General features: G+C 39.0%; 1 protein-coding gene across 1 annotated transcript in view; it reads left to right on the top strand.

Annotated features, from left to right (window-relative positions):
- PARP4 (poly(ADP-ribose) polymerase family member 4) overlaps nt 1–13,365 on the top strand; it is a 130,885-nt gene that overhangs the window by 16,061 nt on the left and 101,459 nt on the right. Inside the window, 5 exon segments of the mRNA XM_082701631.1 lie at nt 727–808; nt 7,948–8,061; nt 10,599–10,745; nt 11,290–11,427; nt 12,493–12,666. Of these exon segments, the coding sequence (XP_082557757.1) occupies nt 727–808; nt 7,948–8,061; nt 10,599–10,745; nt 11,290–11,427; nt 12,493–12,666 (655 nt within the window).

The raw sequence follows: 13,365 nt of genomic DNA on the forward strand, positions 1-13,365 counted from the left end.
TTTAAGACTTTTTACTTCAACTAGTCTAGTGCTAATTATTTCCATCTTAGTATTATATAAGAGTGGACATAATTGTTAGATTGATTTTTAAAAAGAAAAGGCACTAGAGATGAGATCTGGGTAGTCTGCTTACCCTGCTACCTTACCGAGAAGCCTTTAGAGTTGAGACTCTTCCTTACTCCCTACCTAAGATGTAAAAAAATAGAAAAAGTGACAACCTTCTGCAAATGGAGTATATGAGGCTACAGTTCTTTGTTAATAGTACTGTTAAAAGACAGAACAAACATAAAAAATAAAAGCACAGACTATGACAAATCTGATGCCTTTATTTTAAAGGGGGTGGGGATTGACTGTAGTACAGAGTCTCCGGTGTGAGCCTGCCTGAGTGTCAGCTTCTTAAGGGCCAGAACCCAAGAGAGCACAGGTCACCTGCCACTGCTAGGACTGGTGCTTTCTCCAGTGCACTGGTCTGCTTCTCTTTCACCTCCACTTGTGCTTCATGCCACCCCACCTTCCAATGCAGACCCTCAGTATTCGGCATCAGAGCTCTAGAGTTAACCAAAGGAGGATTCCAACTCATTACACAAGACTTTTTAACCATGTTCAGAGTATCTGAGGAGGGATTAGGGACTTAAAATGTATTTTCTATGGAATTATAAGAAAAATTTTATGAATATTCTGTTTAATCTAAAATTCCATTTTAATGTTAAAATTTTATTATACAAGTTTCAGGTTTTGTAAAGAGAATGTTGAAATTCCTCATTTTCCACAAGACTTTGAAGTTGCAAAATATAACACCTTGGAAAAAGTAAGAGTCTGATTTGTATTTTATATTTAAAATTTAATATTTAACTTTTTAGTGTTTTTATTATAAAATAATATGTGCTCATAATAAAAATATAAATAGTAAAAAATACTAACGTAACTATTTATTTTTTTTTAATTTGAGGAAAATAAACCACATATTTTATTGTGTTCCCTTTAAAAGGGATCTGACTTTTTTTTTAATTTTTTACTTTTCATAAACATATATTTTTATCCCTAGGGATACAGGTCTGTGAATCGCCAGGTTTACACACTTCACAGCACTCACCATAGCACATACCCTCCCCAATGTCCATAACCCCATTCTCCTTCTCCCAACCCCCCTCCCCCCAGCAACCTTCAGTTTGTTTTGTGAGATTAAGACTCACTTATGGTTTGTCTCCCTCCCAATCCTGTCTTGTTTCATTTATTCTTTTACTACCCTCCAAACCCCCCATGTTGCATCTCTGCTTCCTCATATCAGGGAGATCATATGATAGTTGTCTTTCTCTGCTTGACTTAATTCGCTAAGCATGATACCCTCTAGTTCCATCCACATTGTCGCAAATAGCAAGATTTCATTTCTTTTGATGGCAGCACAGTATTCCATTGTGTATATACACCACATCTTCTTGATCCATTCATCTGTTGATGGACATCTAGGTTCTTTCCATAGTTTGGCTATTGTGGACGTTGCTGCTATAAACATTCAGGTGCACGTACCCCTTCGGATCACTGCATTTGTATCTTTAGGGTAAATACCCAGTAGTGCAATTGCTGGGTCATAAGGTAGTTCTACTTTCAACATTTTGAGGAACCTCCAAGCTGTTTTCTAGAGTGGTTGCACCAGCTTGCATTCCCACCAACAGTGTAGGAGGGTTCCCCTTTCTCCACATCCTCGCCAGCATCTGTCATTTCCTGACTTGTTGATTTTAGCCATTCTGACTGGTGTGAGGTGATATCTCATTGTGGTTTTGATTTGTATTTCCCGGATGCCGAGTGATATGGAGCACTTTTTCATGTGTCTGTTGGCCATCTGGATATCTTCTTTGCGGAAATGTCTGTTCATGTCTTCTGCCCATTTCTTGATTGGATTATTTGTTCTTTGGGTGTTGAGTTTGGTAAGTTCTTTATAGATTTTGGACACTAGCCCTTTATCTGATATGTTGTTTGCAAATATCTTCTCCCATTCTGTCAGTTGTCTTTTGGTTTTGTTAACTGTTTCCTTTGCTGTGCAAAAGCTTTTGATATTGATGAAGTCCCAATAGTTCATTTTTGCTGTTGCTTCCCTTTCCTTTGGCAATGTTCCTAGGAAGATGTTGCTGCGTCTGAGGTCGAAGAGGTTGCTGCCTGTGTTCTCCTCAAGGATTTTGATGGATTCCTTTCTCACATTGAGGTCCTTCATCCATTTTGAGTCTATTTTCGTGTGTGGTATAAGGAAAAGGTCCAATTTTTCCAGCCCCATTTATTGAAGAGGCTGTCTTTTTTCCATTGGACATTCTTTCCTGCTTTGTCGAAGATTAGTTGACCATAGAGTTGAGGGTCTATTTCTGGGTTCTCTATTCTGTTCCATTGATCTATGTGTCTGTTTTTGTGCCAGTACCATACTGTCTTAATGATGACAACTTTGTAATAGAGCTTGAAGTCCAGAATTGTGATGCCACCAACTTTGGCTTTCTTTTTCAACATTCTGCTGGCTGTTTGAAGTCTTTACTAGTTCCATATGAATTTTAGGATTATCTGTTCCATTTCTTTGAAAAAATTGGGTGGGATTTTGATAGGGATTGCCTTAAATGTGTAGATTGCTTTAGGTAGCATAGACATTTTCACAAAATTTGTTCTTCCAATCCATGAGCATGGAACATTTTTCCATTTCTTTGTGTCTTCCTCAGTCTCTTTCATGAGTACTTTTAGTTTTCTGAGTACAGATTCTTTGCCTCTTTGGTTAGGTTTATTCCTAGGTATCTTATAGTTTTGGATGCAATTGTAAATGGGATTGACTCCTTAATTTCTCTTTCTTCTGTCTTGTTGTTGGTGTAGAGAAATGCAACTGATTTCTGTGCATTGATTTTATATCCTGACACTTTACTGAATTCCTGTACAAGTCCTAGCAGATTTGGAGTGGAGTCTTTTGGGTTTTCCACAAAAAGTATCATATCATCTGCAAAGAGTGAGAGTTTGACTTCTTCTTTGCCAATTTGGATACCTTTGATTTCTTTTTGTTGTCTGATTGCTGAGGCTAGGACTTCTAGTACTATGTTGAATAGCAGTGGTGATAATGGACATCCCTGCCGTGTTCCTGACCTTAGAGGAAAAGCTCTCAATTTTTCTCCATTGAGAATGATATTTGCTTCGGGTTTTTCATAGACAGCTTTGATGATATTGAGGTTCGTACTCTCTATCCCTACACTTTGAAGAGTTTTGATCGAGAATGTATGCTGTACTTTGTCAAATGATTTTTCAGCATCTATTGAGAGTATCATATGGTTCTTGTTCTTTATTTTGTTGATGTATTGTATCACATTGATTTGTTTATGGATATTGAACCAACCTTGCAGCCCTGGAATAAATCCCACTTGGTCATGGTGAATAATACTTTTAATGTTCTGTTGGATCCTATTGGCTAGTATTTTGGTGAAAATATTCGCATCTGTGTTCATCAAGGATATTGGTATGTAATTCTCCTTTTTGATGGGGTCTGTGTCTGGTTATGGGATCCAGGTAATGCTGGCCTCATACAATGGGTTTGGAAGTTTTCCTTCCATTTCTATTTTTTAGAACACTTTCAGGAGAATAGGTGTTAATTCTTCTTTCAGTGTTTGGTAGAATTCCCCTGGGAAGTCGCCTGGCCCTGGAATCTTGTTTGTTGAGAGATTTTTGATGACTGCTTCAACTCTCCTTACTGGTTATGGGTCTGTTCAGGTTTTCTGTTTCTTCCTGGTTCAATTGTGGTAGTTTATATGTCTCTAGCAATGAATCCATTTCTTCCGGATTGTCAAATTTGCTGGCATATAGATGCTCATAATATGTTCTTATAATTGTTTGTATTTCTGTGCTGTTGGTCGTGGTCCTCTTTCATTCATGATTTTATTAATTTCGGTCTTTTCTCTTTTCTTTTTGATAAGTCTGGCCGGAGGTTTATCAATCTTATTAATTCATTCAAATAACAAGCTCCTAGTTTTGTTGACTTGTTCTATTGTTTTTTTGGTTTCTATTTCATTGATTTCTGCTCTGATCTTTATTATTTCTCTTCTCCTTCTGGGTTTAAGCTTTCTTTGCAGTTCTTTCTCCAGCTCCTTTAGGTGTAGGGTTAGGTTGTGTATTTGAGACTTTTCTTGTTTCTTACGGAAGGCTTGTATCTCTATATATCTTCCTCTCAGGACTGCCTTTGCTGTGTCCCACAGATTTTGAACCATTGTGTTTTCATTATCATTTGTTTCCATGAATTTTTTCAATTCTTTTTTAATTTCCTGGTTTACCCATTCATTCTTTAGTAAGATTCACTTTAGCCTCCAAATATTTGAGTTCCTTCCAAATTTCCTCTTGTGATTCAGTTCTAGCTTCAGAGAATTGTGGTCTGAAAATATGCAGGGAGTGATCCAAATATTTTGGCACCGGTTGAGACCTGATTTGTGACCCAGGATGTGATCTGTTCTGGAGTATATTCCATGTGCACTAGAGAAGAATGTGTATTCTTTTGCTTTGGGATGGAATGTTCTAAATATATCTGTGATGTCCATCTGGTCCAGTGTGTCATTTAAGGCCTTTATTTCCTTGTTGAATTTTTGCCTGGATGGTCTGTCCCATTTCAGTGAGGTTGTTGTTAAAATCACCTACTATTATTGCATTATTGTCAATGTGTTTCTTTGATTTTGTTATTAATTTGTTTCTGTAGTTTTCTGCTATCATGTTAGGGGCATAGATATTTAAAATTGTTAGAGCTTCTTGTTGGACAGACCCTTTGAGTATGATATAGTGTCCTTTCTCATCTCTCATTATAGTCTTAGGCTTAAAATCTAATTGATCTGATATAAGGATTGCCACACCAGCTTTCTCCTGATGTCCATTAGCATGGTAAATTGTTTTCCACCTCCGCACTTGAAATCTGGAGGTGTCTTCGGGTCTAAAATGAGTTTCTTATAGGCAGCATATTGATGGGTTTTGTTTATTTATCCATTCTGATACCCTGTGTCTTTTGATTGGGGCATTTAGCCCATTTACATTCAGGGTAACTATTGAGAGATATGAATTTAGTGCCATTGTATTGCCTGTAAAGTGACTGTTACTGTATATTGTCTCTGTTCCTCTGGTCTACTACTTTTAGGTTCTCTCTTTGCTTAGAGGACCCCTTTCAGTATTTCCTGTAGAGTTGGTTTGGTGTTTACAAATTCTTTCAGTTTTTGTTTGTCCTGGAAGCTTTTTATCTCTCCTCCTGTTTTCAGTGATAGCCTAGCTGGGTATAGTATTCTTGGCTGCATGTTTTTCTGATTTAGTGCTCTGAATATATCATGTCAGTTCTTTCTGACCTGCCAGGTCTCTGTGGATAAATCTGCTTCCAGTGTAATATTTCTACCATTGTATGTTACAGACTTCTTGTCCTGGGCTGCTTTCAGTAAGACTTGTAAGTATTACTACTAGATGACGTGGTGTGGACCTATTCTTATTGATTTTGAGGGGGGTTCTCTGTGCCTCCTTGATTTTTGATGCTTGTTACCTTTGCCATATTAGGGAAACTCTCTACAATAATTTGCTTCAATAATACCTTCTGCTTCCCTCTCTCTTTCTTTATTCTTCTGGAATCCCAATTATTCTAATATTGTTTCATCTTATAGTATCACTTATCTCTTGACTTCTCCCCTCATGGTCCAGTAGTTGTCTCTCTTTTGCTCAGCTTCATTATTCTCCATCATTTGGTCTTCTGTATGACTAATTCTCTCTTTTGCCTCATTTACCCTAGCAGTAAGAGCCTCCATTTTTTATTGTACCTCATTAATAGCTTTTTTGATTTCAGGTTGGTTAGATTTTTGTTCTTTTATTTCTTCATAAAGGGCTTTTATTTCTCCGGACAGGGTTTCTCTAATATCTGCCATGCCTTTTTCGAGCCCAGCTAGCACCCTGAGAATTGTCATTCTGAACTCTAGATCTGACATACTAACAATGTCTGTATTGATTGGGTCCCTAGCGTTCAGTACTGCCCCTTGTTCTTTTTTTTGTGGTGACTTTTTCCGCCTTGTCATTTTATCCAGATAAGAATATATGGAGGAGAGAATAAAATACTAAAAGGGTGGCAAAGACTCCAGAACAATGTGCATTAACCAAATTAGGAGAGACCCCAAATCGTGGGTATTAGAAAGGGGGTACAAAGAAGAAGAAGGAAAAAAATATATATATATACATATATATATTAGACTGGTGAATAGAATAGAGCCACCCACTTGATTTTGGGTGTATTTTGGTCTCTTAGAAGAAACTACCTTCAAATATTTTAAAGAAAGGAAATCATATATATATATATACACACACAAAAAAAATAAGAGTAAACACAATGAAGGGATGGAATATGACTGTAAAGATGAAGATTAAAAAAAATTCTAAAAAAGGAGTTGATAAGATAAATTGGTTGGGAAAAGAGAGAAAAGAAAGTGTAGAGAGTTTTCTCAGGCTGGAGACTAGAATAAAGCCCGGTGCTAGATTTAGGGTGTATTTTGATCTATTAGAAGAAGTATTCCAAAAATTTTTTAGAAGAAAAAACCCTATATTTATACAAAAGATAAAGTTAGGTACAATGAAGGATAAAATATGATTATAATAATGAAGATTGAAAAAGTTTTTTTTAAAGAAAATTAGTGTTAAGATAAACTAGTTTATAAAAATGTTAAAAGAGAAAAGAGTAAAAGTTAAAAAAATAAGAATAAGAAAAAAATAAAATTAAAAAAATTTAATTAACTTTGTAAGACTAAAGAATAATGGGGAGGAAGCATTGAATTCCATGTTTTGCTTTCCCCTCCTCTGGGATTTGCTGTTCTCCTTGATCAGTGAGCTCATATGTTTCCCTTGCTAGGGGCTGGGCTAAGTAATCTGCTTGGTTTCACTCTCGGAATCTTTTGTTTCCTGATTGCTTTCCGTAGAGTTCTGGAGGATGGGAATGAACAATCTCCAGCCCGGAGGAGCCGAGAGCTTGGGGACCCACTTCTCAGTGCACCGTTGAATAAAAGCACTCAGTCACTCCCATCTCCCTGGTCTCCAACCACAATTCAAGCTTACCCGGCTTGTGACCGAACGTTTCTGTCTCTGGCACACAGCCCTGTTTGGAGTCTCCAAACCCAGTAGATTTTTGCCGCTCTGCTCTTATAGGGGTTTCTCCCCAGATCTGCCACTTTTGGGGTCTCTACTCAAAAAGTAGTGGCCTAACTGTGCCACAGATCACAGTTTAGGGTAACCCTGAGCTGAGAGCTCACTCTTCGGCTCTGTCTCTGCCGCTGGCTTTTTCGCTCTAATACTTGTGAGCTCTGCTACATTCAGACACCCCCGATCCTTCTGTGACCCCATGTGACCTGAGACCACGCTGTCACCTCAGGGGCTCCACCCCGGCTTAGCTTCTGGAGGGATGTCCCTCAGTGGAGCTGACCTTAAAAAGTTCTGATTTTGGCTCTGTTGCTCCACTGCTTGCTGAGAGCCTGCCCTGCCCCCCTGTAGTCTATCATCTTGTTGCTTCAGATTCACTTCTCCACACGTCCTACCTTTCAGAAAGTGGTCAATTTTCTGTTTCTAGAATTGCTGCTCTTCTTCTCTTTGCTCTCCTGTTGGATTTGTAGGTGTTTGGAATGGTTTGATAACTATCTAGCTGAACTCCTGCAACCTAATGTCATCTCAGCCTGCTACTCCTCCAGCATCTAGACTGCTCCCCTGTAAACTGTATATATAGTTAAAACATATATAGTAGGAAACATACCAAAATATAAATAGTAATTCTATATCTTTAGTATGATTTCAGGTAATTTTTATTTTTTCTTCATACTTTCTGTATTTTCCAAATTATATCTCCAAATGAATGGTATCAGTTTTATAATCAGAATTTTTAAATGGTGTGTGTGGCTTGTTATTGAGTGGATGCAGCTTCTGAAAGAACAACCTATTTTCCAGATCGGGGCAGAGGGAGGAAAGGAGGTGGCAGTGGTAGAGCTACAGAGCTCCCAGTACCCCAGGGATCCTGCCTTTCTCATATCTGCACACTTCCTCTTGGCCAATGGTCTCAAGGTAATGATTTTTTTTTTTTTAAGATTTATTTATTGATTTGAGAGAGAAAGCGTCAGGGGCAGGGAGAGAGGGAGAGAGTCTTAAGTAGACTCTGCACTGAGTGCAGAGCCTAATGCTGAGCTGGATCTCACAACCCTGAGATCATGACCTGAGCCAAAACCAAGAGTCAGGCTCTAAACCAACTGTGCCTCCCAGGCACTGCAAGGTAATGATCTTTATCTTGATTCTTGTGTGTTTGTTTATCTGCTCTGTTCATATCCACTTTCCTTAACATTGGTCAATGAAACAGCCAACCTGTTAACCTTTTTACCTGATAAATAATTTTAAAAGGCAGAAACATGTTCTCCATTGGAATATGGCAGGTGAGGGGAGGAAGGTGAGAGAAGTGCTCTGACTAGAACAGTACAGGGTTCTTTCTTGTCAGAGGGAAATATTCACTGGGTGCAATATTCACTGCTCCTGTGCTGAATCACTTATGGCAACTTTACTAATGTATACTCTGCTAAAATCAATCCACTTAGTTCAGTACCTACTACATACCAGACAATCTACTGGAGCCCAAAGATAAAAATTATTTCAAACCCTGCCCCCTCAGAGATCTCTGCCAGGGATGAAACTACACATTCATGATTATAATCCACTGGGACAGAATTGATACTAAAATGTGGTAGAAAGTATTGTAGTCTCAGAAACGGCAAGGAAAGCTTTGCAGAGGCCAAGACCTTTACATTAGGTCACAGTCAAATCAAGGGCATGGTTCCAACCTGAAACAATTATGAAACAAAAATAAATTCAGAACTTACACCTAAAATTCAAAGCACATGCTACTACACTATCAGGGTATCTTCTGTCTAGACAATTTACAGGCAGGAAACACAGCACCATCAGGGCATACAGGCTCACCTCAGTGGGAGTGGTCCTCACAGCATCACACTCGGGCTCTGGATGCTTTTGGCTTTGCCCCCACTGGAGGTGTCAGCTCTGGTGCCAGGAGGGAGACTCACCTCAGGTCAGTATGGGATCCACCTGACTCAGAAGCCCACCCAAAGTAGCTCATACCTGTCATGACATGGGCCTAAGTTCCAGATGTCTTTAAGGGAGGCACTCGTTACTTACGTAGCTGCTCTCAGGGAAGCCCAAAGGGTCAGGTTTCCCACCCACCATTTATGGTTCATTCATTGAGCTCCCAGTCCTAATGTAATTTATTCATGAGAAGTGACTGTTATCCAAGCAGTTTTGCCATATCATGGGAATAGATTAAAAAAGCCAATCCAAGTCAAATATGTCTAAGTAGGAGAAAGGCTTTTTGTTATCCTTTTACCCAAAAATGTGTGCTGTATTTTGTGGAGGGTTTAGTTGAATGGATAAAAAGTAAGGAAACGTCAAGTTGAAAACCATGATAGAACATGTTATAATTGTTTTTCTTTACTGAAAAAGAAAATAATGAGGCTGAATAGGCCACCGTCCCCTCCTGTTTACTATCCTGAGAACTCTTCCTGGTTGCCTTCCTCCTTTGGCAAGCCTAGGTCTGAGAATGCAAGTAGAGGGCTCCTCAGGTGAGTCTGTTCACTTTGATAGAAATTATCCTTGCTTAACCAACACTGAAAGAGCTGTTCTTCAGAAGAGACTTTTCTAACTTGCCCGTCTCTCATACAAAAACATTTTGTGGAAATATTCCAAAATTATGTTAAACTCTCTCTTCTTAAATGGGGTAACTCGAATATGATATGTTTCTTTTCTCCATGTTTTAGAGGCACCCTGTAGCCACAAATTCAGGAGAGTGGTTTATGGTGTCATGGGTAGTCTGGCTCCCCCTGCCCCTGGGGGCACACATTCCAGAGCCAGGGGCTTAGGCTACACCCACAGGCCCCAGCTGGGGCTAGACTTCCACGTTCTCTGAGGTTAATAAGTTTGGGATAACTGCTCACTACAGGAGCAAGGATTCCCAGGAAAAGCTGACAAATGCCACATCTATGGGCAGGTTGGAAGGAAGCAGGCAGTTTGTGCCTATCCAGAAGACACCTTCTCCATGCCTTTACATTATTTGCATGACCAAGAACTTTCCTGCTTTCTCCTTGATGGTAGCTATCATTTCATTTTGACTGTGTGCTTTCTCTAACAGTACCTCATTTCTGAGGTATTTTTTCTTTTCTGCCCCTCCCTCATCTATTTTGCTCATTTCCAAAAAGCTTGAGTGCCAGACTTCAAAGCTCATTAGACTAGTATGTAAAGTAAGAATATGTAGTCTCTGAACAGACATTTGAGTGACTCTCCTATGAATCATATGCATCCTTTCTGCCTGTTGTGCCTGCTCAGGCTTTTCTCCCTTTACTTTCAGGTGTTAGGCAGTTTTGTGAAGAATTGAAGATTTAAGTAATTATTTGAAAAAACTAATTAACACCTTCATGGTGGGGATCCATTGCCTTATTTACATTCCATTTTCCCATGGTGCATAGGAGGTGTTCAATAAAGATCATAGGTTAATAAGTGACTGTATCCTCACATCCTAACATTTTGCTCCACACTATAATTCACAGACTAGAAAGTTCTCTGTAAAGAAAACCTCTGCAGATGCAAGTGAATACTATGAAAATTACATTGAAGAGCTGAAGAAACAAAGTTTTCTGCTAAGAGAACATTTTACACCTGAAGCAACCCAGTTAGCATCTGAAAAACTGCAAGCAGTAAGATTGATTTCTATGTACTATTTTGTATGAGTGATTGAGTATTTTTAATAGAAACATTTTCTTTACAACAATTAAAAACCTGGTAAGAGAAAGGAGTCAGAGTTAAGAACAAGAAAAGTAAACTCATATACAAGTGTGGAAGCCGGGTAAGGAGTGAGTTCTAGGTTGAACCACAAAACCTCTTGCTTGCTTCAGCAACAAACCCCCATGGCTTTCAAAAAACTTCATTATAACCTAGGCCAAGAATCCCCTTAATGCCACTTAAACTTTGATGTCACTGGGAGGCCTAAAGCTAATAGAATGAAGGAAAAGACAAAAGGAAACATAAAGTGGGAGTAAAAGATAGAAAGGGGAGATACAGAGAGTATAGGAAGGAAGTGGAGGCACACAGAATTATCAGTCATTTGGCTGCCTATGCCTCTCTCCTCAGCTGTGATGATTTCTTCTCTCGTCTCTGTTATCAGCCCACTAATGAAACCTTTTGTTGGTGGGGTTTTTGATTTTTTTGTTTTTGTTTTTGTTTTTTACTTTATTGTTGCAGTTGCTTTTGGAGGAGGTAATGAATTCAAGCACTCTGAGCAAAGAAGTGAGCGATTTGGTGGAAATGGTTTGGGCGGAAGCTCTCGGCCACCTGGAGCACTTGCTTCTCAAGCCTGTGAACAGGATTAGTCTCAATGATGTGAGTCATGTGTGTCCTTGAAGGAGAACCTCAATCATGACAATTTCTGCTTTTCTAGTTTACTAGCTTAAATCATGCTCTGTGTGTTTGGTGCTGGTCCAGCTGTTTCTGATGTGCTTTTTTTTTTTTTTTTTTACCTTGGAAAAAGGGAACACTGAGAGCACTGAGGGGAAAACAACTTGCAAAGAAAACTAGATGTTCTTATCTATATAACATATCAGACCCAAGAGCTGTTCAAGCTTCGCTTTTTGGTGCTGTCTCATTGGGAGGCCTGCTCCTTTATGTTGCTAGGTGTTTAGCAGGCCTGAGGGACAGGGTTGCACTTGGTCCTTAGACACTCAGAACTTTGTCTACTTTAGAGCCACTGCTTCCCAGTCTTATAAATTGTGACCATTTTAGGGAAAGGCAGGGATGCTCCCAGTCCTCCAGAAAAAATGCTCTTTTTAATTTTATGTGATTTTATCTGATTGAAAAAGCAAATGAAAGAAAATATTCCCAATGGTACAACTTGTGCAACTGCATTGTCACAGTAAAATAATACAGTTTCCCTCTGTGGAACTAAACTAATTTATTTCAGGGAGAAAAAGGTTTTCTGGGTCAAAGTCCAAACAGTATTTGTGTAATTAGAAACATGTTCTGCTGGATTTTGTGCCTACTGTGATTCTGACATTTTTCTAAACTTCTTGTGTGAAAAGCAAGTCTCCTGTGGTTGCATTAGTATTCCTCTCTTGCGGATATAGAAAGAGATGGAGATGCAGTTGTGAATAGAGATATGGATATAGATGTAGATATAGATCTAGATACACAATATAGATATTTAAGGCGCTGGTTTTTTCCTCTAGTTAAACTGAGCCTGGTTTTGGAAGATTTCTCATGGCATCATCGTCACAACTGATATACATCTCCTGTAAACATGGCACCTGTTTTATGGCTGGTGTCCAATAGAAAACCATTAGTTGTGACATAATTAACAACCATTTTAGATGTTTTTATGCATGTTCCTTCACCTTTTCTCTGATGGTAAAGATTCAACTTTAAGACACATATATTGTCCTCCATTTAAAGGTGAGCAAGGCAGAGGGAGTTCTCCTTCTAGTAAAGGCCGCATTGAAAAATGGAGAAACAGAAGAACAACTGCAAAAAATGATGACTGAGTTCTACAGATTAATACCTCACAAAGGCACAGCAACTGAAAAAGTGAACCTGAGACTATTAGCTAAGAAAGAGGACCTCTGCCAGGTAAATCTCTGAAATATGGAATTCAATTTATAATATGTTGGGGAAGAGTCTTTTCAAATCTGATTAATAAGGTAGTACTGAATCACAGAAGTTGGCTCAAAATGAATATTGAGCCAATTTAGAATGCTTTGGATTCTTATGGAGATTACCTGAAGCATGTTCCCAAACATGAATGTGTTGGAATAGTATACAAAGGCAGATATATTTAGAATTGCTACACTGTTAAGTAATTTTCTATATCAGGATGATACTGGCAGGCCAGGCCCGAGGACCCGGAGGGAGTCCTGCAGGACCAGCCAAGAGGATCCCTTACTAGTCACAAGATAGAGATAGAACATGGGCCAGCAGGAGGCAAAAGCAGAGTTTATTGAAGGTAGAGAAAGAGAGCAGGTACAGACAGTGTTTGGGAGACTCGGTAAGGAAAGGAGGGGGTCTTATCTTTGCTTGGGGTCTGGGGTTGTTATTGAGGATCATGGTCTGGCACCCAGGACCTGGTTAGAATAAAGACAGGGCCCAGGTGTTATTCCTTGGAGCCAGTGCGTCTTGTTGTGCAGATGTCTAGTTCTGGTCGTCTAGAATGCTCATAAGATAAATTCATCACGTTGTTCTTACCTGGTCTTTCCTTAGATGTTATCTGTTCTCGAGAAATCCAGAGGACATAATGCTATTTGCTTCAAAGACGTGCTATTTGCTTCAGTT

The sequence above is a fragment of the Mustela nivalis genome, assembly GCF_964662115.1.
Source record: "Mustela nivalis genome assembly, chromosome: 15".
In the NCBI taxonomy this organism is placed as follows: Eukaryota; Metazoa; Chordata; class Mammalia; order Carnivora; family Mustelidae; genus Mustela; species Mustela nivalis.